General features: G+C 34.8%; 1 protein-coding gene across 8 annotated transcripts in view; it reads left to right on the top strand.

Moving 5' to 3' along the window:
- The window catches only part of SLC4A10 (solute carrier family 4 member 10), a gene marked incomplete at both ends in the record, with an annotated part of 302,753 nt that overhangs the window by 191,080 nt on the left and 86,981 nt on the right, over window positions 1-24,692 (top strand). For 5 of the 8 annotated variants that reach the window (XM_082630536.1, XM_082630538.1, XM_082630534.1 and 2 more), the window contains 7 exons: window positions 198-287; window positions 4,973-5,130; window positions 8,168-8,255; window positions 12,423-12,569; window positions 20,631-20,731; window positions 23,704-23,878; window positions 24,457-24,590. In XM_082630536.1, coding sequence (XP_082486662.1) covers window positions 198-287; window positions 4,973-5,130; window positions 8,168-8,255; window positions 12,423-12,569; window positions 20,631-20,731; window positions 23,704-23,878; window positions 24,457-24,590 — 893 coding nt within the window. The remainder of the gene's footprint in view (window positions 1-197; window positions 288-4,972; window positions 5,131-8,167; window positions 8,256-12,422; window positions 12,570-20,630; window positions 20,732-23,703; window positions 23,879-24,456; window positions 24,591-24,692) is intronic. The other 3 variants (XM_082630540.1, XM_082630541.1, XM_082630539.1) reach the window with 1 other exon arrangement.

A 24,692-nucleotide genomic window follows, 5' to 3' on the forward strand; every position in this document is an offset into this window, starting at 1 on the left:
GGCAGTGTATAGGAAGTTGCCTGCATCAAGCCTCTGAAAAGATTAATAGCGATCAGCTCCTTGCTGCTGTTTCAGAATCCCTCTGCCAGTGCCAAAATGGTCTAGGTCCAGTCCTGTGCATGCTCTCCCTCTGGTGCCTGGTGGAGTCTCTGTGGGAGCATGGTGTACCAGCTTAAGTCTGTTAATTATGCGTGCAGGGGCTGGGAGGCCAACAAAAGGGGCATGCTAGTCCATGTGGGATGAAACAAAGGCATGAAAAAGGACCTCCACACCAGCAAGAGAGAGAGGTGAGGGCACACTCGGGCTCTGTTTCTACAGTGGTTCAAAGCTCATCTCACTGTATGGAGGCATGTGATTCAAATATTAAGCCTGTTCAAATGTATTCCATTTCCTCTCCAAAAAATATCTTTTTAAAGCATTACATCTTCATTCATCTGCAAGTTGGAATAAAATTGTTGCAAACTGCCATACATTTAATTTCTGATGTTCTTCATTTGAAATAGGATCTTGAAAGCAATGACATAAGAACTTTCTTACTTATTTGTGCAGGCATTAACAGTATAACAAGGGCACAGTGAACGTTCTCAAAAACAGTAATAATAAATCACATCCTTTCAAATAATTAGCTTTTACCTTTTTTAAAGGATATAACCCTTTGACACTGAATTTTATATCTCTATATCATTTTGCTTTTAGTTGTCTGACCTAGTTTTGCAGCCTTCAAAAATACTTCAATACATTTGAGAGAAAATGAATATAGCCAATTGGAGACTAGTCTTATTTTCAGGGCCCTTAGAACAATTTGAACTATAGAAGAATGAAAAATAGATTTTCTTTTCTTTAATCCTTTTCATTCTTATTGCATTTCAAATCACTGGACTGCTCCAGTTTTTAATGAGAAAGTTAAATTTCTACAGCCCTCTACACAGTGCCAACCATCTATATTTCTTAGTCTCCTGTCCATAGCATGGCACGTTGGAAAGAACATGCTTTTGAGAAAGAGCATGGGATCCTAACTCTAGCATTTGTAAGCTATCTAATCTTGGAGGAGTTCTCTGACTTCATCTTTCTCATTTGTAAAATCAGAATAATATCTATTTATAATTTTGGGGGGAAGATTAAGTGAGAAAATATATAGAGAGAGCCTGGCAGAGTGTTGGGCTTATAGCAGGTGTTCAATAAAATGTGGCTACTATTATTATTGCTGTTGTTGTTGATATCAGTGGGAACAGCAGTGTCAGAAGTAAACACTAGACCAGGATTTAATACGCTTTGGCCCCCATTGGCTCTCCAGTGCCTTGAACAGTGTTTAGGATGTACATGTTGAAAGAATCCTATGAGGTTCAATATAATTTAAGCCTTCAGCTCTGGATTTTTGGGGTTTTTTTTTTGAAAAACAAAGTAATACTTCTTACCTTATAACGTGGAAGGACAGAGTAGTAGGATTTGGAAAGAACAAATGTAATGCATCATTATGGAAACAAACTTTAGTGCTAGATTTTGCAGGTACATGAGTTAAGGGTTTTTAGCCTAATGATTTCAGTTTGGTAGTAAATTTATCAAAGTGAATCTATCAGTTAGTCTACAGATTACTTTGTTTATTTAAATGTTTTAAGTTTTAATATGTAGATTCCAAACCCCAGTAGAATTTTGAGATGTTAAGGGAAAAAAGTCCTTTTTCATTTCATGTGACTTGATCCTGTGTTCTGTCTACATTCAAACTATATATTTTTAACCCTTCCAGTGGTTAGGCCCATCAAACTTATTCGTTTAAGGAATGTTTGAAAACATGATCTGAACTGTCAGGTTTTTTGATTCCTATAATGCTTTTGAAAAGCAGATGTGTTATGTTTTTAAACTGACAGGTAGAAGATGGCTATTTTATTATTTCCCAAAAGTTGGCGATTTCTTTTATTTCAAATGATTAAAGAAACTTCCACATTATTTTCTGTGTAGAAAGAACTCTCTTCTGCATCAATCTTTAGTATGTGAAATATGAAGAGTTGCATTATTAAATCCTAGAATTGTAGGAAACCTTAGAAATCTCATTTAGAAAGTGAGAAAGCTGAATCCCAGATTAAGAGAGCTGCTCAAGATCACTGGTTGGTTAGTGTCACAAGACCATTTCTCCCCAGGGAATTTCTATTACTTTTCTTGTACTTTCTATAATGAGCTTAAGACTTAAGCTTTCTGCCTAAAGACCCATCTGTATTTCTTTCACATCTCAGCGTGTAGCTTGTCCAGACACTTCCAGTTCCACCATGATCTTCTGTCTAAACTTGTTCCCTAGAATATAATTGTTTCTCATCCACAACTTAAGTATCAAATAACCAGAATAAAGCATCTTTTCCTTCTTAGCATAAAGGTCTGGAGACTCCAGAAGCATGAGTATACATCCAGATCCATAAGAGTATAGCTTGATTTCTTCAAGATTCTGTTCAGAGGACCAGAAAAATTTCCTTATGTTTATTCCATATTTGAGTCCGCCTGAAGACTGTCTTAAGGCCGTAGGTCAACCTAATTCCTCAGAGCTGTTTTTGATATTTGTAGTTTTATAAAAGGTTAAACTGTGGTCCTTAAATGTGATCTTTTGTTATATTAAAAGTTAGGTTGCCAAATAAGGTTCTTTATGAATCGTATGTTAACACAAATACAAATATACAGGGCTATCCCAGGAATAATGTAACATATAATTGTATCATATAATAATATAATTAGATAATATGTTATATAATCTATTACCCCCAAATATATGACTACTCCAAGAATAATATAATGTAATGAGTATAATATAATGACTACTCTAGATATATATTATTTAACTATAATTTATTACATTTTAAATCAAGATAAATTTGCTAATCCTGAAATTAAATTCAGTATATTTAAAGCATTTTTTCAGTAACAGATATCAATCAATGATATATTAGGTATTGTGTAATGCAAAAAATAATATGTAAGGACCATGTATTTTCTTTTATAAAATTAAGCTATTTTAGCATACTGGTACTCCTTGATTTAATTAAATTGAATCTTAAAGCAGTCATGTGTATAATTGCCACCTGCCTGAGGTACAGATGCTAATAGTTAAGCATTTGTGGCATTTGTCAGAATATGGCATTTGTCAGAAATAAATGAATTCACAGAAAGTTTTCCAGGTTGAAGTTAAAATTCTCATTAGAGATATGACAAGTGTTACCAATATGACTCACACTGATTATCAATTATAGGTTTTCTTAAAAAACTATTTTCTCATTTTAAATTTTGTTCCAGTGTATTAACATTGTATAATTGTTATTTCTATTGGGAAGAAAAAATAGTTTACTTTTTTAGACTCTGAGAGACTTATCTCCATAAGCCTTTATTATGTTTTTCTCACAGGGCTAATAGTGTATAGGTATTACGAGCTTACAAATTTGTATTTGGAAGCAAATTTTTAGGTTAAAAACTTCGGAACTTATAATATTTTTCTTTTTCTTTAAATAGAACATTGCTTCTATTTGATATTTTTAGTGAAGTACTGTGGATTATTTTTATATTTAATCCTTGTGGTAAAATGTATACTTCATATAATGGGTTTCATGTTTTGTGGCTCCCTTATCTTACAGAAAATTAAGTAGTTATAAACCTTCTAAATATCTGTGCTGTGGTCTTGATTTCAGAAAACAACAAATTTAATGTAGTCTCTAAAGTCTGGCTATGGACATCCTAAGGTATTCCTCCTAAAAGTTTTAATTTTTCTGTCATTTTAAACTGCTTGGAAAAATATTCTCAAATCATTAAATTTGCAGAAGAAATATCTGACCGAAAAAAAAGTCTTGTTGGCCTCATTGTATTTGCCAGAGCTCTTCTCTCTCTCCCTCTCTCCTCTTCTTCCTCCTGTTAATTTTCCTCTCCCTTCCCCTCCACTTCCTCCTCATCCCCTCATCCCCCTCTCTCTCCCTCTTTCTCCTTCTCCTTCTTTTCCTTCTCTCTGTCTCTCTCTCCTCTTCCCACTTTGATCTTTGGTCCCCATTTCATTAACATGAGAGCATAAAAACAATTATTACAGCAGTTAAACTATTATTCTCCCTGCAAACAGGTTTCCATTAAAAGCAACTCAAATGAATTAGAAATAAGAAATAGCCCTTGTAAAATTGACTTTAAAATCACTGCTTGCTTTTCACTGAAGCTCTCTGTATGAAAATTGATATTTATGCTTAAGAATATTTTACATTCATTTTCAGACTTCACCCTTTACTCCAAGCATTTCTTTTTGTTAATGATGCTTTTGTTTTGTGTGCATTCATTTCAGTCACAGACATTTCATATCAGAAATTCAACAATGGCTCTTCAGCAACTCCAAATGTTAATATTTTTATTCTTGTTTCCTTTGCTCTGCCATATCTAAATTCTCTGATGAGAAATTACAATTGAAGATTGATCAAGCCAAGTACAGAATGTGAAGGATATAGAACAATTAAAGTTGAAGACTAAAGTCATAATTTATACTATAAGGAGAATCATGATTATATTTCTTTTGAAATAGGCATATTTTGAATATCAATTACTTGAAATGTGCACAAAATTAAGATAATGTACTATGCAAATATTTAAATCTATTGACAAATGCTAGTTAAATTAAGATTAAAGTATATTCATTTAATTGAACATATACTCCTTTCTCCCTGAAAATTTCAAGATTACTGATGCTGAAAAAGAATCTTTTAAAAATATTGAATGGAGAAACTAGAGTATTCAACGTATTAATGACAAATTAGAAAAATACGAGGTAAAAGAAAAAAGTTTTTTTTTAAAGGGCAAGTAAGATGTTTAACTATTTTTAAATTTATTTAAACTATATTTGTATAAGCAATATTTATTTAAACTATATTTATTGATGGGTTACCATGTGTGAAATACTGTGCTAGGATATGATTTAACAAATTTTTCCAATTTTGATTTACCTTATTTTACTTTGTGGTGATCTCAGGTTGATCTGCATTTTATGAAGAAGATTCCTCCAGGTGCTGAAGCTTCAAACATCTTAGTTGGGGAATTGGAGTTTTTGGATCGAACTGTAGTTGCGTTTGTCAGGTTGTCTCCAGCTGTATTGCTTCAAGGACTGGCTGAAGTCCCAATCCCAACCAGGTACAAAGTATAAGAGCATCTTTTGCACTTTTCTTAAGTCATTTATTTGTGGGTAAAAAAGGTGTAAATATAGTTTCCTCTGAGAGTTTTTTCTAGAAACTAAAGTGTAATCGACAAAACTATTGTTTCTTCTTGTTTGTGGAGGAGGGCAAAAAGTTTTTAAAAAATTATTCAGTCCTTTCCTCCTTCCTCTCAAATTTCTATGTTTTCTTTTAGGCATGCTCCTCATCTCTGACTACCCTGGTCTATATCACCATATAAATCCTTTCTTACAATTTTGGTGAAAAGTGATAAAGTATTAGGCTTTTCTCAAAGATTGCATTAGACTGTGGGATCCTGTATATGAGTGTGATCGTACTTAAAAAGATCAAAGTTTTCAAGGCCTGCCTTATGCTTGACTGAGTAGGCCCTCAGAGTACATGTAAGTGCCATCATTAGGATACTACCTGCTGTATCTAATGTACTATAAGATTCAATCTTAGGCATAGTATACTTCACATATATAGAGTCTTAAGAATCAATGGTAGTAGCATCATGGTACTGTGGTTGAATCTGAATCAAAAGTACAAATTTAATTTGATTACCTGATCTTGTTTTTCATTCAGCTGTACATAAAAACTAACAACTTTACCACAATACAAACTGAATTTTGTTGTTTATTATTTATCTCTATGTTATAGAGATAAGACTGTCCATGGGCAAATTGAAAAAAGAATATTGTCTACAGAACATTAGGTTCCTAGCAATTCCTCCAGGGGACCTTGTTTTCTTTCCTTCTCCCTCCATCAAATGTGATTCCTGTATATAGACAGCCTTTCACTCTGATCCTGTTCCCATAGCAAAACATATCTATGTAGGGCCCCATTTCCTACGTGACTGCTGCCCTTTGTTTGATGCTATAATTATTTCAGATGCTGTTAATATGCCTCCTCGTCCAAACACTGAATGCCTTAGCCAAGTTAAATTGATGAAAAGTTCAGGTGTTGTGGAAACTGGGTTTGTAGAATGTTTCTTCTATGGACCTTTGGCCTTAAAACATAGCAGATTACATCACTCTGTGTTTTGATTGTGCTTAAGATATTCCAAAAATATGGAATAGTTTAGTCAGGAGAGGCCTCATTTTATTAGAGCTCAGCTGACTGGAAGGGGATTCAGTGTTTGAGTGCCTCTTCCTGAATCTGTGGAAGAACAGATTTGAGGCAGGTAGCTAGTTACCAGTTCAGGTTATAGAGAGAAGTGTCTGTTCATCCTGTTGGAGGGCTACTGAGACTTCTGATACATACCAACTTTTATTAAAAAAGGGGAAGGATGAACTGGGCACATTAAGGTGGCCTCTGACTGTATGATTAAGGCTGCATTTTTCTATTTACACCCTGTAATCTATTCAGAGTTTCTGGGTATTTGGGATTCAGATTTAAGATGTGAAACTTACTAACCATAGAGGTATTACTTTAGTAGATTAAAATTTTTTTGAATCTTCCAAGCAGTGCATTCTTGTTCTACCACTTAGGAAGGTATCCGATGAACTCTGAGTAAATGATGGATATTTATGACAATGATAGTTCTTGTGTTTCAAAGGAAAGAAAAGGAAAATTCCCAGGAGTAGAGAAAAGCCATAATGGGGTTATATACCCTCACTTTGAAAAGTGTAAAGGTTTAGGTGACCTCGTTTCATACTGACATAGCAAAATGTGTCTACAGAACAATGGAGGAAAAATTAGGGGCACAGTAGAGCCACTGTATGAGGAGAGATTTAAGACTAGACTAGTTTGGAAAGGTGAAAAATAGAAGAAGATTAGTTAGACAAATAAAATAAAGAAAGCCATTCGAGGTTCCTAATTATCCTTTCTTAGGAAGTCAAAAGGGCACACCGTGTATATAACAGTAACACATAGTAAAAATGTCAGAAAATAATTTTAGGACTTTATAAATAGCCCATGGAATAGAAACCTGAAAAGTAGCAGGATGTACATAGGTTAGGAAATTTCTTGAAAGTACTATACTTGATAAAGCATCTGCCACCACACTAAATTATTCCTGTTTTAAATGTATAGTAGACATTTCTGTATAGCAGAAGTTGACTTGGATTCAGTAACATCTGACACAAAAAATTAATGTCACATCCTCTAAGACTGTGTAATATATGCATCATGTAAAACATGTACAATCTCTAAAGTTTATAACTAAATGAAAGGTAGAATTGTAGTACTTATTTTAGCACACTTTAAAAAGCCATTAGTTTTCACACTTAAGAGCAAGAACCATTTAACAAATGAATACTGTAAAGTTATATTACAGAATATAGGTCATCTTAAAATTCTCACAATTTCCCTGTAGCATCGACCTTTTCAGAGATAAGACAATTACTGGTCCTCCAAAGTTAAAACACATGTTGATTTCTTCAAAAGTTCCAGTTGTGATGATGTATTTGCTAGACTTTCAACCTAATTGAGATGGAATATCACAGTTCAGCTGCTACTTTTATTCCTGCAGCATTGGAATTAATAGTTTTTTTTTATCCTAACTGATCTTTGATTCCTAGCAATCATTTTTCCTATTTAATGTAAATTTACGTACACCTACTGTTTTTTTGACCCTATGTTCTTTCATTGTTTATACTACTGTATTACCTTTTTCCCCTTCTACCTAATTCTACAATTTACATATCAGTGAGTTCTCTTTCTTACAATTCAGAAAGGTTTAATCAGATTTTACTTTTCTCAACTTTCTCCTCTAAGGATTATAGAATCCTAAAAATTCACACTAACAACTGTGTGGGCACAATAGGTAACTAAATGAAGGAAACAGAGCAAAATAACCACGATTCCAATTGTACAAGGATCTCAAGCATGAGTCATTTTGAAACATCATAAAAAAATTTCAATACCTATAATAATAACCTGTGGAAAAATATGGAACTATTTTACATCAAAATCCCTATCTTCAGTAATTCCTTTGAGATGAGTGATTCTGTACTACTAAAATTATTTTTTATTTCTACCTTGAAACATTTGTGTTTTTTTCTTCTTAATTACAGATTTTTGTTCGTTCTTCTGGGACCCCTGGGAAAGGGGCAACAGTACCATGAGATTGGCAGATCGATTGCAACCCTAATGACAGATGAGGTATTTATTCAAGTTCATTGGGAACATTTCCCTTTACTAGGTACACCTAACTTTTGGAGTTCTGTATTCATGACAGTTTGCTGTGAATCAGATTTCTCTGTATTGAATTCCCCTTCTTTTAAATGCTTGTACTATAAAATTTCCTTTGGAAAAATTTGTTCAAAAGGGATAATAAATTCACACACATGAACATTTTAAAACCTCATACTCTAAAGAAAATTTGTTATTTAGTGACATTTAGAATGTATTTATTAATATTCCCCTTGTAGCATATGTGTTGCCAAAGTGATCACCATTGTAAATATCACTGCAGGTCTTGTTTGGGGCAAAATAATTTTAAGGTCTCAAAAAAAAAACAAACACAAAAACAATGTCAGTTTATCTGAATAGTATACATGACACCAAAAGCCATGCAACGTCTATCAACTCTCTTTATAATTGCCTAAATGTAGATGTTTTTAACCTGGGAGTCTTTTAACCATTAGAGGAACTGAAGATTTCAAGAGGCCTGTGATCTCTGATACAGCCCACAAATTTTTCTATGTACAAAAATTTGTGTGTAGTTTTCTTGGACTGGAAAAAGCTTTCATCAGCTTCTCAAATAGATATATGTCTCAAAAATGTAAGATCATAAAAATAAACATAAAAAGTAGTATATAACTGGTTTCCTGGATTCTACAGCACATTATGAAAATCTGTTTTTATTATTTTATTGTTTTTATTGTAAAAGAAGAGCATATGCAAAAATCACAGACGGGACATAAATTCAAAAGTCAGTAGTAAATAACAAAGAGATTATGCATTTCTAGAATATCATCCAAATAATTTAATAATTTATTTATTGAAATACATGGCTTCTGATACTTGAAATCTTTGAAAAGAGTTCATTAGTATTACATATAACTTTTCCTAGTTTTATGAAATCTGAAAATTTGAACTTGTGTTTGGGGTTCAATATAAATTCTTCTATTATATCTGTTCAAATTATGTTTATTGGTTTTATATGAATTAGTTATTGATATTTACACATAGGAAATCAAAAGCTAGAAGAAAAACATTTTTTTCATGTTTCAGAAAGAACCAACTTAATGAGTGTATTAGTTTCCTATGCATAAAAAATTACCACAAACTGGGTAATTAAAACAAAAGTAATTTATTTTTTCCTATTTTGGGGGGCCAGAAGTCTGAAGTCAAAATGTCAGCAGGGCTACATTCTCTGTGGAGCCTCTAGGGGAAAGTCTTTCCCTGCCTCTCCAGCTTCTGGTGGCTCCTGTCATTCCATGGCTTGTGGCAGCAAAATTCCCGTCTCTGCCTTTGTCTTCACATGGCCTTCTCCCCTGTGTTTCTGTATGTCTTCTCCTTTTCTGTCTCTTATGTCTCTTATAAGGACACATGTCATTAGATGTAGGGCCCACCCTAATCCAGGATGATCTCATCTTGAGATCCTTAATTACATCTGCGAAGACGCTTATTCCAAAGAAGATCACTTTCTGAAGTTCAGGTGGACATATATTTTGAGAAGACACTACTTAGCCTACTATAAAGGGTAACATATTCTGTTGAGGAAATCTGGGAGAAGACAGGAGAGTGACAAAAAGGCTTCATGAGTTCCACAAACCTGTTCTAGTAGAACTCTCTATGAGAAGGCACTGACAGTATCTTTACTTTTAGTGTTTCCATGTTGATTAATATTTTGCAATTTTTACAGTATTGAAAAATAAATGACATTGTGTCATAATTTAACTACTGTCACTTTCATGCACATATGTTTCATGGTATATTATGTTTCCACATCTAAGACATTAAGAGATTACATTGAGATATCTCTGGGGCATGGGACATCTTATGTGGTGAGAGGAGCATACTATGCATAAATACTCAAGTTATCTCTCTTCCTTATACTTCCTTTCCCCAGTTAGGAGTCAAGATTTTCTCTAAAGAAAAAAGTCAATTCCAAAGTTTTTGACTAATCAAGTAGACATAGAACAACAGAGAAACATGCATGGTTTTAAAATTTTAGATTTAGAATGAGAGCAGAGAAAGGACCTCCATCTATTTCCTTGGTAAATGAGAACTACCTAATTTGAGAACAAGCATCAGCTCTTGAATGAAGGCTCAAACATGAATCCTTTAGACTTGAAAGTTTAAAGCTTAGCTTTGGGGCAATTTGTTTAACTCTCTGTGAGCAGTAGGATAGAGAAGCAGAAACTCAGCCAGAAAGTTACTCCAAAAATGAGAGCTGCTAATTATAATAGGACATTTAAATTATGATAGTACATTCATTGAATATTTTTTAAAAATGTTTAAATACTTTTAAAAGAGAAAAAAGTTTTTATTGTTCAAAGCCCAGGTAGAGAAAATGTTCTGCTTATATAACTGCTTTGAAATACATTGAACAATTATACTCATTAAGAATAAAATTCAGTATGTTGATTCTTACAGTTTACTTTAGTTAAGAAAATGGAATTGTATTGCCCTATTAAGCTGTAAATTCCATGAGAGCAGTTACCACTTAATATTCATTTTTGTTCCCTGATTTTGTCAGGTGCTCAAATAAATATTTGTTGACTAAGCTCTGTTTGTTCTTTTCTTCTCTGTACCAGGAACTTCTTGTAGGTAGACTGTCTTTTCCTTTTGTATCTTCAAACTTAACGTAGTGTCTGGCCCTCAGTCAGGGTTCAGTCATTTTTTTTTTAAATGAATTAATGACTGAATGTTCTAGTCATCCTAGCAACACCTTATCTTAGTCAGTGTAATCTATTTTCTTCCTTCCTGTTGAGCATTACTAGAAATAAATCATATGATTTTGTTTATTGGTGCTACTACCAATTTATTAATCCTTTTATAGTCTTAAAAATTATTAAGCATTCCAAAGAACTTTTGTTTTCATAGATAAGTATGCTGATATTTATCATAAGAGAACTGAAAACTGAGAATTTTAAAAAGTGTATTTGTGAATTTATTTTAAAATAACAATAGTAAAGTCATTGTATATTAACATAAATAACATAGTTTTATAAAAACAAAGGCGAAAGCAAAAACAAAAAAAAGGGATTATTTTTCTTTTTCTTGTTTTGGATTTTTGCACCAACGATTTTCTCTATCACCTAGCTCTTAAGTCAACACTGACTTGTTCTGTTCAATTAGCAAACATGCCCAACATATAGTAGCTACTTAAGAAATACATATGAAATAAAAGTCCAGGTTTTTCCCATCCTTAAAATTTCTTACTCCTTAACGTAGCATGTACCACTGAAATGTTTGAATGAATCTGAATCTCAAGAGTTTTGAAAGACTGATTTCTACTTGGTTCTGAATATCATAACTTCATTTATCTCAGTGTGTTACGGTATGATTTTTGTCACTACCACTCTACTGAAACTGCTTTCTGTAAGGTCACCATTTACGCAATATACTATCCTGTGTTCAGTACTCATGTCACTTGATCTCTTACTGGCATTTGACATTATTGAACACCTCCTTTATTTTTTTCCCTTGAAGAACAGCAAAAATTATGTGCTTCGTTTTGACACTAAATCCTTGAGGTTTGTATTATTGCTTACCCTGAGGTAATAAATATAGCCTTCTATATTCTTTCCAGTGAGTTTAATACTTTAACTCTCATATTTAAGTTTTTAATACGTAGAATTGCTTTTTGTATGGGATGTGGGTAAAGATCCAATTTCACTTTTATATAATTACTTGGCTTATTGTCATTTATTGATTAGTCCATCATTTATTCAATGGTTAGTGTTAGTTTATGCCACGGTATAAATATTGTTAAAATTTCTAATATATTCTATAAATGTTTATCTCTATTTTAAAGCAAAGGCTTCTTTCAGGAAGTTTGATTTACACATATTTAAACAGTGTTTGCCAAACTTGAATCATTAATTCTAGTTTAATGAGCTTCCTTCTATCCTCCTGTCCCTTCTCTTACTCTTGCCACCAGAAATTTCAACATTCACTTACATTCTAAGAAAAAATAAGTGTGTGCAATCATAGAATAAACTAAGCTATAATATTTTACACTAAAAACTTCTTTAGTTAGAGCTTCTTATTCAAATTGTTATAATCACATGTGAGATAACTGGGAGATGAAAACAAAGAACACATTAAGATTTTATAATTATTTTTTATCTATAAATGATTATTTTCCTTCTATAGGTATTTCATGATGTTGCTTACAAAGCTAAAGATCGTAACGACTTGGTATCAGGAATTGATGAATTTCTGGATCAGGTTACTGTTCTCCCTCCTGGAGAATGGGATCCAAGCATTCGAATAGAGCCTCCCAAAAATGTTCCTTCCCAGGTATGTATATATGAAAATACTCTTAAGACTACCATCATTTTGTTGTATATATGTACTAAAATAGTATAACCAATTCAAAGATTCAAATGACTTAAATTATAACTTCCGTGATACTGTGATTTATAATATGAAACATACATCTGGTCTTTGTCCCTATTTCTGACACAGAGCTCCTGAAATGCTTGGGATTTTCTAAGTGATGAAAGCAACAAAGATGTCTTTTGTTATGTTAATGAGGTTACTCCCTGGAGGTTACCTCCAGGGAGGTGAGAGGGGCTAGAGTTTGAGTTCAGTCACCAATGGCCATTGGTTTAATCAATCATGCCTGTGTAATGAAGCCTCCACAAAACCCCAAAGGGACAGGGTTCAGAGAGCTTCTGGGTTGGTGAACACATGGAGATTGGGAAGATTGGTGTGCCTGGAGAGGGTATGGAAGTTCCTTGACCTTTCCCCATGCCTTGTCCTATGCATCTCTTCCATCTGGCTGTTCCTGAGTTATATCCTTTTATAATAAAACTGGTGATCAAGTAAATAAAATATTTCTCTGACTTCTATGAGCCACTCTAGCAAATTAGTTGAACCTGAGAAGGGGTTCATGGGAGCCCTCAGATTTATAGCCAGTTGATCGGAAGCACCATCAACAACCTGAAATGGGGTCTGATTGGTGGACAGTCTTGCAGGACTCGACCTGTGGAATCCAATGCTATCTCTGGGTAAATAGTGTCAGAAATGAGTTAAATTTCCCACCACATTTGAATTGGTACCAGAACCTAATAAATCTCTTAAAAGGCAGGGATATGAAGTTGTAAAATCTTCCTTCTTCCTATTCAATACAGATTTGGTGTATTGATGATATTCTACTAAATGACAGTCCCATATGCCTGGAAAGATTTTAGACCCACCTTAAAACATACTATACTGGAGGAAAATTGAAATTTTAATAAAAATAGAAAATATGCTTGAGAAAAAGCTCATTACTGTCTTTCCATATCCTGATACATTACTTTGAAATTGGCAAGCGTTAGGAAAATTCAAAGGCATGGTTTAGTCATATTGCATGGAAAACTCCCTGTTTCTGCTAATCACATTTATGATTTGAAGAATTTTTAAAAATAATTCTTTTGTTTCTATTACTTTTGTGTGGGCATATGGTGTGAAAATTGTAAAAATTCTCCCTATAAAAATCTAATGTTCATTTTACTTGTTATACAATGCAGAAAGATAGAAATAAAGACCATTGCTGTTGTTTGGGGTGAGATTCTTATTGCAGGCATGTCTTTGTTGAGAGTGGTGGCCAAATGTCTTAAGCCCACTCATATTGCCACCTCTATTCCTATTGAATCTGCCTCCTCCAACTCTCTCTGCTGTCATCTACCCAAGCCTTGCCTTTGGCTCTTGTCCCTGTGGAGTCCAGCTGCCTTAGTAGGCAGTGCTGCCTTAGTTGAAGTAACAGATGGCCTAACTGACCCAGCTCTAGACATAGAAGCTTTTCTGGTTAGCCAGAGGTGGGTAAATGAGCAGGTGTACTACTTAACCATTTCAGCTGATCTACTACTAAAATAAAGTAAGTTGCTTAAAGAGTAATTTTAAGGGTTTAGATGGTCTTATTTTTGTACTTGCATACATCTTTGCACTTACAGTATTAGCAAAGGCAGTATAATTCTTCTTGAAGTAATAAGAAAGAATCTCTTTAATAGATGTTATTTGGAAAGATTTAGTGAAAATACTAATATGTTGAATATGAGACCTTAAAAGTCACTTGTTAACACCAATTTGCTTTTCAAACATTAAAACTAAAGTCAAGCATTTTTTAAAAAAATTATTTATTTTATTTTTGGCTGCGTTGGGTCTTCATTGCTGTGTGCGGGCTTTCTCTAGTTGTGGCGAGCAGGGGCTACTCTTCGTTGCGGTGCGCCAGCTTCTCATTGCGGTGGCTTCTCTTGTTGTGGAGCATGGGCTCTAGACACACGGACTTCAGTAGTTGTGGCACATGGGCTCAGTAGTTATGGCTCGCAGGCTTAGTGGTTGTGGCACACGGGCTTAGTAGCTCTGCAGCATGTGGGATCTTCCCGGACCAGGGCTTGAACCCCTGTCCCCTGCATTGGCAGGTGGATTCTTTACCACCGCACCACTAGGGAAGCCCTAAAGTCAAGCATTTTTGAAAGCACCTTCCCTTTGAGAAATGATGTTTCTGAGGCAAGTGGAGGCATGGGAGCTTTGTATTTTCAAAATTAATTTTATGAGACTTTAAAACCCGGATTAATTGTTGGATTCTGGGTATTGAGAGGCAGTAGTAGAAAGAACATTGAACTAAGAATCAAGGCACCTGGGTTCTGCTATTTTCTATTTGTATGATCTTAAACAGATGCCATAACCTTTCTGTACTGGTGTTCTATATCAGTGTGTCCAACAGAACTTTCTGAAATGATAGAAATGTTCTATATCTATGCTGTCTAATAAGCCAAGCCACTACTGAGCACTAGAAATTTGGCTACTGCAACTGAGGAACTGAATTTTTAATTTTAATTAACTTAAATTTAAATAGCCACATGTAGTTAGTTACTATAATGTTAGGCAACACAATTTTATATAATAAGTTTGAATTAGATACACTCTGTGTTTCTTTACAACATTAGTATTTTTTAAATGTATGTTGGAATTGAATAATAGATACTATGAAACTGTTTTCTTTGATGAAAATGAATTGAAATAAATTAAGCACTCTGACTTCCTATTCATTCAAATAATATTTTCCTCCATGGGATAATCTCCATGGTTTTTATTCTTCCAGAATGTGCAAATCACAGTATTTTTTAATACTTTTTACTTTCAGTTAAGAGAAGAATAAACAGTCACCTCAAGGGATACCCTTGAAAATACTGTTAGAACATTGTGTCAATCATTATAATCACTCCCCTGTGTATACCCTCAACTTCCTTGCTTTTCTCTCATGCCATTTACTTGCTTGTCAAAACCACAACACTGTGTGAATTCAGTTCTTTGGTCTATACCTCCATTGATGCAGCTGAGAGTGGCTGAAGGAAAATATACAACTACATTGACTAATCTCATATAATTCATGACCACATACCTCAGGTAGGCCCTTTATATTACAAGTTCATTATACTCTACTTCCCAAGTTCAATCCATTCTCTACATGACTATCTCACACCTGTTTTCTCTCCTCAAACTTTTAGCACATGCTTTCTGACTTTCAGATGTTGACTTGCTTCCTATTTCCCTAAGAAAATTAAAATAATCAAAAGAGAACTTCTGTAGATTCCCAAAACCATATTTGTCTACTGCCAGCACCTACATTCTCTGCCTTCCCATATATTACTATTGATGAATTATCCAAAGTCAGCCTTCTATCTGTGCAGTAGATCCCATCTCTTCATACCTACTCAAAAACATTACTCCCCAAGCCTCCTCTTTCTCCCCTATATCATCAGGTCTTTTGTTCTGTATTATATCATTTTTATTAGCAAACAACATTGTTAATTTGTAAATCTTAAAAAAAGAATTCTCAATGCCACTATCACTGCCATCTACTCATCCATTTCTTTGTTCCCTTCTATAACCCAATGCAACAGAAGAGTTCTCTGTACTATCTGCCTCCAATTCCTCTCCTCCAATTTTCTTATTTTTTAATTGAAATATAGTTGAAGTACAATATTATGTTAGTTTCAGGCATACAATGTCATGATTCGATATTTAAATATGTTACGAAGTGATCACCACAGTAAGTCTAATAACTATCTGTCCCCATATAAAATTATTACAGTATTATTGACAACATTCTTATGCTGTGTAATACATCCCCATGACCTATTTACTTTCTAACTAGAAGTTTGTACCTCTTAATTCCCTTCACCTATTTCACCCATCCCCACACCTCCTCCCCTCTGGCAACCACCCATTTGTTCTCTGCATCTATGGCTGTTTTTGTTTTGTTTGTTTGTTTGCTTTGTTTTCTAGATTCCACATATCAATGAGATTGTATGAGTATTTGTCTTTGTGTGACTTATTTCACTTACCATAATATTCTCTAGGTCCATCCATGTTGTTGCAAATGGCAAGATTTCATTCTTTTTTATCCTTCAATTCTCTCTTAAACCTACCTCCATAAGGCATTTGCCCATCACTTTACTAAAATTTACTTACATGAAGGTCGCCAAAGACCTCCACAATGTTAAATTCCAAGGTCAATTTTTAGTCTATATTTTATTTAGCCTATCAATCAGCAGCCTTTGACAGAATTGATGACTCCCTTTTCCTTGATATATTTTCTTTTCTTTGGCTCCCGAAACCCCACACTCTTGGTTTTCTTTATACCTCACTGGTCACTCCTCAGTTTTATTTGCTGGTTCCCCCTCTTCTCTCTGATTTCTTTATATTGAAGTGATGCCGGGCTCAGTCCTTAGTGGTCTTCTCTCCTCTACACTCATTCTCTTGGTAATATCATCCAATCTTATAGCTTTAAATCCTCTCCCAAATTTATTTTTCACCTTGCACTTGCAAGTTACTTATCCAAATGCCTATCTTGTGTCTCTACTTGAGTGTCTTTTAGATATCTAAAATTCAACATGCCAAAGTTGGAACTGAATTATAGATTGTATAATTTCTTTACCTATATACATCTTTGCATTTATATTATGAAAGACAATATCATGTTTCCTGAAGAATATAAGAAACTCTGATCTTTTCTCAAAATCTGTTCCATCTGTACCTTCCCATCTCAATAAGTGTTAACTCCATACTTACAATTGACCAAGCCAGAAACTTTTATTCTTCTTTCTTATACCTGACTTCAGTTCTGCCAGGAAATACTCTTGGCATTGCCTTCAATATTTATCCAGAATTATACGATTTCTCGCTGTTGCCACTGCCACCCCCCTAGTTCAAGCTACCATCATCTTTCTTCTGGATTACTGAAATAGCCTCCTAACCAGTCCCCTTGTTTCTACCCTTGGCCCCTAGAATCTGTTCTCAACACAGCAGCCAGAGTGTTAGGTCATGCTACTCCTTTCCTTAAAATCCTGCAAAAGCGCCTCATTTCACTGAGAATAAAAGCCAAATACTTACCACATTCTACTAAACCTATAGAGTCTGGCTTCCCTTCACCTCTCAGCTGTCTCCTGTCTCTTGCTCACTCCTCTCCTTGGCCTCCCACCTCCTTGTTCTTCAAACCCTGCAGCCACACTCCTGCCTTAAGTCTATCCCACTGGCTGTTCTTTGCCTGGATGTTCCCCAGTTATTCTATGGCTAATTCTCTTGACTCCCTCAAGTTTTTCTCAAATGACACTCCATTTGTAATTGCCAGTTCCTCCTCCCTATACCTCACCCCCCCTTAGTCTGCTCTTAAATTTTTACTTTTCCATAGTTTTTATTTCTTTATTTTTTCTTTATTATATATTCTGCATGTGAAAAAAACATTTGATATCATATTTCTCTCTAGAATCTGGCATGTACATAATGCTACATAAATATGGACATCTCACGGATCTTATTAAATCCACCAAACCTCTCTCAATCCCCAAAAGGAAGAAGCAGATCTGTTCAACGTTTCTTTCTAATAATTCAGGTTGGAGATATCAGAAGAAACTTGGAAACAAATTTTATTTATTTATTTACTTATTTATTTAAAAATTTTTTTAAAGACATCTTTTTTAAAAATTTATTTATGTTTTATTTATTTTTGGCTGCGTTGGGTCTTTGTTGCTGCACTCAGGCTTTCTATCGTTGCGGTGCGCAGGCTTCACATTGCGGTGGCTTCTCTTGTTGCAGAGCACGGGCTCTAGGCACGTGGGCTTCAGTAGTTGTGGCTCGAGGGCCCTAGAGCGCAGGCTCAGTAGTTGTGGTGCACGGGCTTAATTGCTCCGCGGCATATAGGATCTTCCAGGACCAGGGCTCGAAACTGTGTCCCCTGCATTGGCAGGTGGATTCTTAACCACTGCACCACCAGGGAAGCCCTATTTTAAATTTTTATTGAAATATAGTTGATTTCAAACTTGTGTTAGTTTCAGATGTATAACAAAGTGATTCAGTTATTTATATATATATACACACACATATATATATTCTTTTTTAGATTCTTTTCCATTATAGGTTATTACAAGATATTGAGTATAGTTCCCTGTGCTATACAGTGGGTCCTTGTTGGTTATCCATTTTATATATAGTAGTGTGTATATTTTAATCCCAAACTCTCCCTGGTTTTTAATCGTTTTAACACACTATAGAATTAATTTACTTACATGTTTATTTGTTTACTGTTTGCCTTCCCCATTAGAACATAAGCTGCATAGGCCTGCTTTGTCCCCAGGTGTACAGTGGTGCAGCCTAGAACCTGACACAAATTGGCTCCTAATAAGTGTTTGTTGACTGAATTAATAAACTGTTTAATTTGCCTTGTCACATATCTACTCACCTATTGATTTTACTTAAAATGTCTGGGGAATTCCCTGGCAGTCCAGTGGTTAGGACTCGGCGCATTCACTGCCATGGCCCGGGTTCAATCCCTGGTCAGTGAACCAAGATCCTTCAGGCTGAGCGTCTTGGCCAAAAAAAAAAAAAAAAAAGTCTGAAAAACAAACAAAAATTTCCTGTATTTTCCCCGGAATATTCATTGGTACTATACATACACAATTCTTTTTTCAAAAACCTTTTTGCCTTACTAGAAGATGACCACTCCTTGAGAAAATTGTTACTTTAGAATGACGAGTATCTTTCATGGCTTATGACTTGCCTTATCAGTGTATAGCTCTTCCGATTGTAAAACAATGAATTAATTTATGCAGTCAGGGATAATTCCCCAGAAGAACAAATATCACTTGCCTTCTGAGGCTTGCTAAGAAATCTTTCCCTAGGTGATTATTGGATATTGAGGGTACTGAGGGCCACTATTACAGCCCTTTACTGATATATGATAGTTAACTTACCTGTAAAGGCAGTTCCTTCATCGGTTGACAGACATACTCTCTTTTATCTTTGAACTTCAGTTCATTGTATCTATTTATATACCCAGGAAATTGTAAAATATTAAGCAACGAACTTTCCTATATTTTGTGCATTTCAAAATGTATTTTTTGTCATGTTTTAAATCTGTACCATTTTATCTAAATGTCCCATTGTAATAAGATCATTTGATAATTCACACTTGTTCATGTTTACACTAAACACAAAGAACATGTTTACATGTTTACACTATTTTGGAATGGCAGTCAAGTAAAAAGTTTAATTTCACCATTAAAAATTTTTTTATTGTCCTTTTAAGCACTTTTGAACACATTGGTGTGCTCCAAGATCACCAGTAGGTAGGATTTTCTGATTTTTTAAACTCTCCGTCATTGACAAAAGTGGGCGGAATAGACCTATGGGGAAACAGCACTTACATAACCTCAGTTAATTTGTCATTGGCTCAATTAGAAGCTTCCTTTTGCAATAGTCTTTTGGATCGCTTTGTGTTGGAAAGAAGCTTGGGTAGGAAGATCTGAGCCAGGATCAGAGAGGGAAATATATTTTAAAAATAGCTAATGATAACAGTTAATGCTATTGAACAGTTGAACTAGGTCAGGGATATAACACCACTAACACCTCTTCACCTCGACCTACCTTAAACCTGGTCTCGCTCTGTCTCCTTCTCTTACTTTATTTTCTTTGTATGTCTATCTCTACCTGACACTGTAGGTTTATTGTTTGTCTCCACTAACAGAATGCTTTTTCTTGCTCACCTTTACATCTATAGCATCCCATAAAAATGAATGGCACACACTAGGCACTCAATAAATATTAGTTGAAAGAATGAATTAATGTTCATCAGTTTATTTCATTCTCTCAACCACACTGATAGGTACTGTTATTATCACCAGTAAAATGAGGAGGGAGCTTAGGCTTTAGGTGGCTAGATAACTTTCTAGAGGTCATATAACAAACAAGAAACAGAGCCTGGTTTCTTAGCCACTCTGCATATTGCCTCAAGGGAAAAAAAATTGTTTTTGTTATTTACAACTAACACCTGAAATTCAAAAACAAAAACAAAACAAAAAAAACTTCCCGCAGGAGAAGAGAAAGATTCCTGCTGTACCAAATGGAACAGCAGCTCATGGGGAAGCCGAGCCCCACGGCGGACATAGTGGACCTGAACTCCAGCGAACTGGAAGGTTAGTGAAAAGCCCTTGTATGGGATTTCAAAGGCCAAATGATATATACCTTTTTTGTGTGTTGGGAATTGCTGTTTTGAGAACTAATTTGTTTTTATACTTTGGATACGTACTCTTTGGGGGATGAATATGCCAATTAATTTGATTTCTCTGTAGTTACTAATGATTGTCATTATTATTAAACCAGAACAGTGAATACACCATTCCGTTTTAATATATACCTAGTCTTTCATATTGCTATGCATTAAAACACATTCACAGATTCTTAGAATGAATAAGAAAACTGTCAGTTGCCCTTTCCAAAAGAGCCTGTTGAAAACTTCAAGCTCAAGATGGAAATGAAAATAAATTCCAAGAACTCAGTCTTATAGACACTCTCTCATTACATGCAAGTAGGAGGTATATAATAGTATTTTTTATTTTTACGGTAGTAATTTGAAAGAGTTATTTATTTTTCTAATCACACATCTTTGAAGAGATGAAAGCTTCAATTTATTTCTTAAAATGATTCTTTGTGGTTTTTTGACAGCTTGTCTCTCTCCAAGAAATGTGTGAGCAGAAAATCAGAAACCTTTGGGTGGGTCTCTCTTCAGGGAATGTGTGCACACAGCCTCCATTATAATTGAAGGCAATTGCAAAGGCTTTGCAGGATTGGTGCTCCTCTCCCCTCAGGGCCATTTCCTTTACTGCTTTCACTGTGTCCTCTAAGATGACTTTCCAGTTCCTGACAACTCTGTGCATTTTAATTCTCCTGTGTTCTTTCCCTTTATCTATGTTTTGTCTCTGAGGAAATGTCTTCCTCAGGCTCTGTACCTAATTTGAGGTGGTTCAAACAATTTTTTCCTTTTCCCTTTACTAGAAACATTGTTACTCCTTCTGTTTACTTTCATATTTTCAAATGCTATCCTGTTATTTTTGTTGTTTTTTTCTCCCTCTCTCTCTCTCTCTCTCAGGTGTAACATGCCACATAGTTTAGATTTTTTTCAAAGTTCACTTTTCCTTACTGCTTCCTAAATCCTCCCAGGTCACCAATATCCGGTATCTTTGCTCCTCCAGAGTTCTTCCACAGATTCTGTCGCTGACATGACTTGAAGTATCCATTACTCGTCTGCTCTCCTGGAGTTTCTGGTGCACATCTGGGCTGCTCTTGCACTGTTCTCTGCAATGACCTCCCACTTCCGGATTTAGATTTATGCTGCTAAAAGCACGTTTATGACACAGTAATATAACAGCTATTTAGACTAATGTGTACCCTAATAAGTAATTAATTAGAAAAGAGTGGTCTAATAGAAAGTACTATCAAACCTATAAATATTAACTACTAAGTAATAGTTCATAACCACCTCAAATTCTTTTGGGGATTAGGTGGGGTATAAATCATAACTGAATGAATAAATAGACTCATAGATTAAATCTGTTCTGAATTGTGACTTTGGCAAGTTAACAAATCATTCAGAAATGATCCCCCAAATAAAAATCATGTATGTGTTTTACTAAACACAGGTAAGGGAACCTAACCTAAGGTGATCTTTGTGTGTGTGAATTTCACAGGTTCTTTGCAAGCTTCTCTGAATTTTAAATGTCCTTTTTTTTCAATGGAAATTTCATTCTTCTCAACCTCTCCTACTCCACATCCCTCTGATGAAAACAATCACTAGAAAAACATAATGATTCTATCACTCACATAACAGTAAGATAGTTACTAATATGTTACTATTGTGCCTATATTAGGGCAATTAAAAATAATAGAATTTATTCTGAAGAGGTACATTTTTCAAGGAAAATCAGAATTTATTTCTCAAGAGAACAGTCATTTTTGAGGTGATTCTTAGATTGCCAGATTATATTCCTATTTAGAAAATAAATAACAAAACTTTAATATTTTTCCATAAACCAAGTATATTTAGCATACTGGCAGTATGTTGAACATAATAGGTTTTTTTAACCTCCATGTAGGAACTTAATCACAGCCTTATTCATTTTAATATGACATCTTTATCCCATAGAACACAATGAGCTTTTGGTAGTCAAATGTTAAATCTGCATATTTTTATTAAATGTTCAAAGAATGAGAATAGCTCTTTAATGCTCTCATTCCTAACAGATTAAAAAGTTCCAGTCCTCAGATTTTAGGCAATATTTCACAATTTAATGCTTCTCTCTTCCCCACCCCCCCAACAAAAATCACCCTTCAAATGCTTTAATGTGGCTTTTGGATATATTTAGAATATATGCATTTATCCCAAATAAGGTCATTATTGTCTTGTGAATGATAGATGTTTGAATATGTTTAGACAATAGTGGATCAAAAGTACATTTATCTAGGTTGCTTATTGTAAGGTCCCTGTCTTAGTTTTCTAAAAATGAAAACAACTCTGGAACTTACCTCTCTCTACTAAGTATTATTGTCATCCATAAGGTCATTTAAGTGCCTGTCTGGAATATTATTTGGCAAGGGTTTTTTTTTCACAAAGAGAGTGGGTAACTGGAGCCATGGTTACATGCCACTTTTTCTCTCTAAGTTGATGTATTGGACTGTATAAAAATCAGTTTACCTTCCCTCCTTCACTTTCTGCTACGCTAAATGGAATGTTAACAATTAGAAAATATTGCCAATGATTGAGGATGGTAGGCCTGATTTTAAGAATAGGTTGTTGTAAAATGGCACAGAGATTAGAGTAATCCTTAACTCTCATTATTTGAATTTTGATTGACGAACAGCTGAGAACCTTGTTTGAGAGAACCTAGGATTTTTTTGGCTGTTGACACAATATTTGGTTAGGGATTGAAGTGACATAGTGGTACAAAGCCATTCCTGTAGATCATCATAGTAAAACCTAGCATGTTAATATGGGTCTCATCTCTGCTGATGGAAAACCTGTACTGTGACCTGGCCACAAAGCAAATGAGCATTTTGATTTATGTGATTTTTATATTTGTATGTCACTATTGTGTTTTCCCCCCTGTCTTAGGATTTTTGGGGGACTTATTTTAGATATCAAAAGAAAAGCTCCATACTTCTGGAGTGACTTCAGAGATGCTTTCAGCTTGCAGTGCTTAGCATCTTTTCTGTTTCTCTACTGCGCCTGTATGTCTCCTGTCATCACATTTGGAGGACTGCTAGGAGAAGCAACTGAAGGGCGAATAGTATGTATTATGCTTTTCTCTGAACTTTGAAACTTAATCAGCTTTTAAGATTCATAGTTAGATGAGTCTGCATTTAATTTTGGTTTCCTTTATGAGGAGAGATTTGATGTACGGTCTGGCAGATAAAGTTCATACGAATTTCCTAGATGACTAGTGGAACTGGTAATCAGGGAGTGGAATATCTCAGAACAACTAATTCTTAGGTTCTGATCTCATCCCTGGCCCCCCAGTCCTAGGCTAGCTTTAGCCTCTGGTTCTTGCCTCATAAGAGGTCCATTTTCCTATTTATATAGGCCATGCTTCTGCCAGACATTTATTATGAATACATGTAAACTTTTAGTAAGCAAAAGAGAAGTGAGATAAGGAAGGGGGAGAGGACATATCCCTGTCCACTACCATTCATAGTCTGCTGACTGCCTGCCGCCTTTTTTATATCCTCCTACCCCACCTCCTGCCCAAGGTTGCTAGGCTCTTCATAGCAAAGGGAAAATAGACCCATGTATTTTACATATTTTCTCCCCAGTTATAATCGCAGCCTGTACAGCTTAGATAATGGAATCATTTATATCTCTACACAGAGTGCAATCGAATCTCTCTTTGGAGCGTCCATGACTGGGATAGCCTATTCTCTGTTTGGTGGACAGCCTCTTACCATATTAGGCAGTACAGGACCAGTTTTGGTGTTTGAAAAGATTTTGTTTAAATTTTGCAAGTAAGTGTTATATACTTTTGGCCCTCAGCCCCTTTCTATTTCTCTACCGTATTTAATCTTCTTCCAGCATCACATTTGGAGATCTGCTGGGAGAGATAGAAG

Source organism: Mesoplodon mirus (genome assembly GCF_964341445.2).
Source record: "Mesoplodon mirus genome assembly, chromosome: 8".
NCBI lineage: Eukaryota > Metazoa > Chordata > Mammalia > Artiodactyla > Ziphiidae > Mesoplodon > Mesoplodon mirus.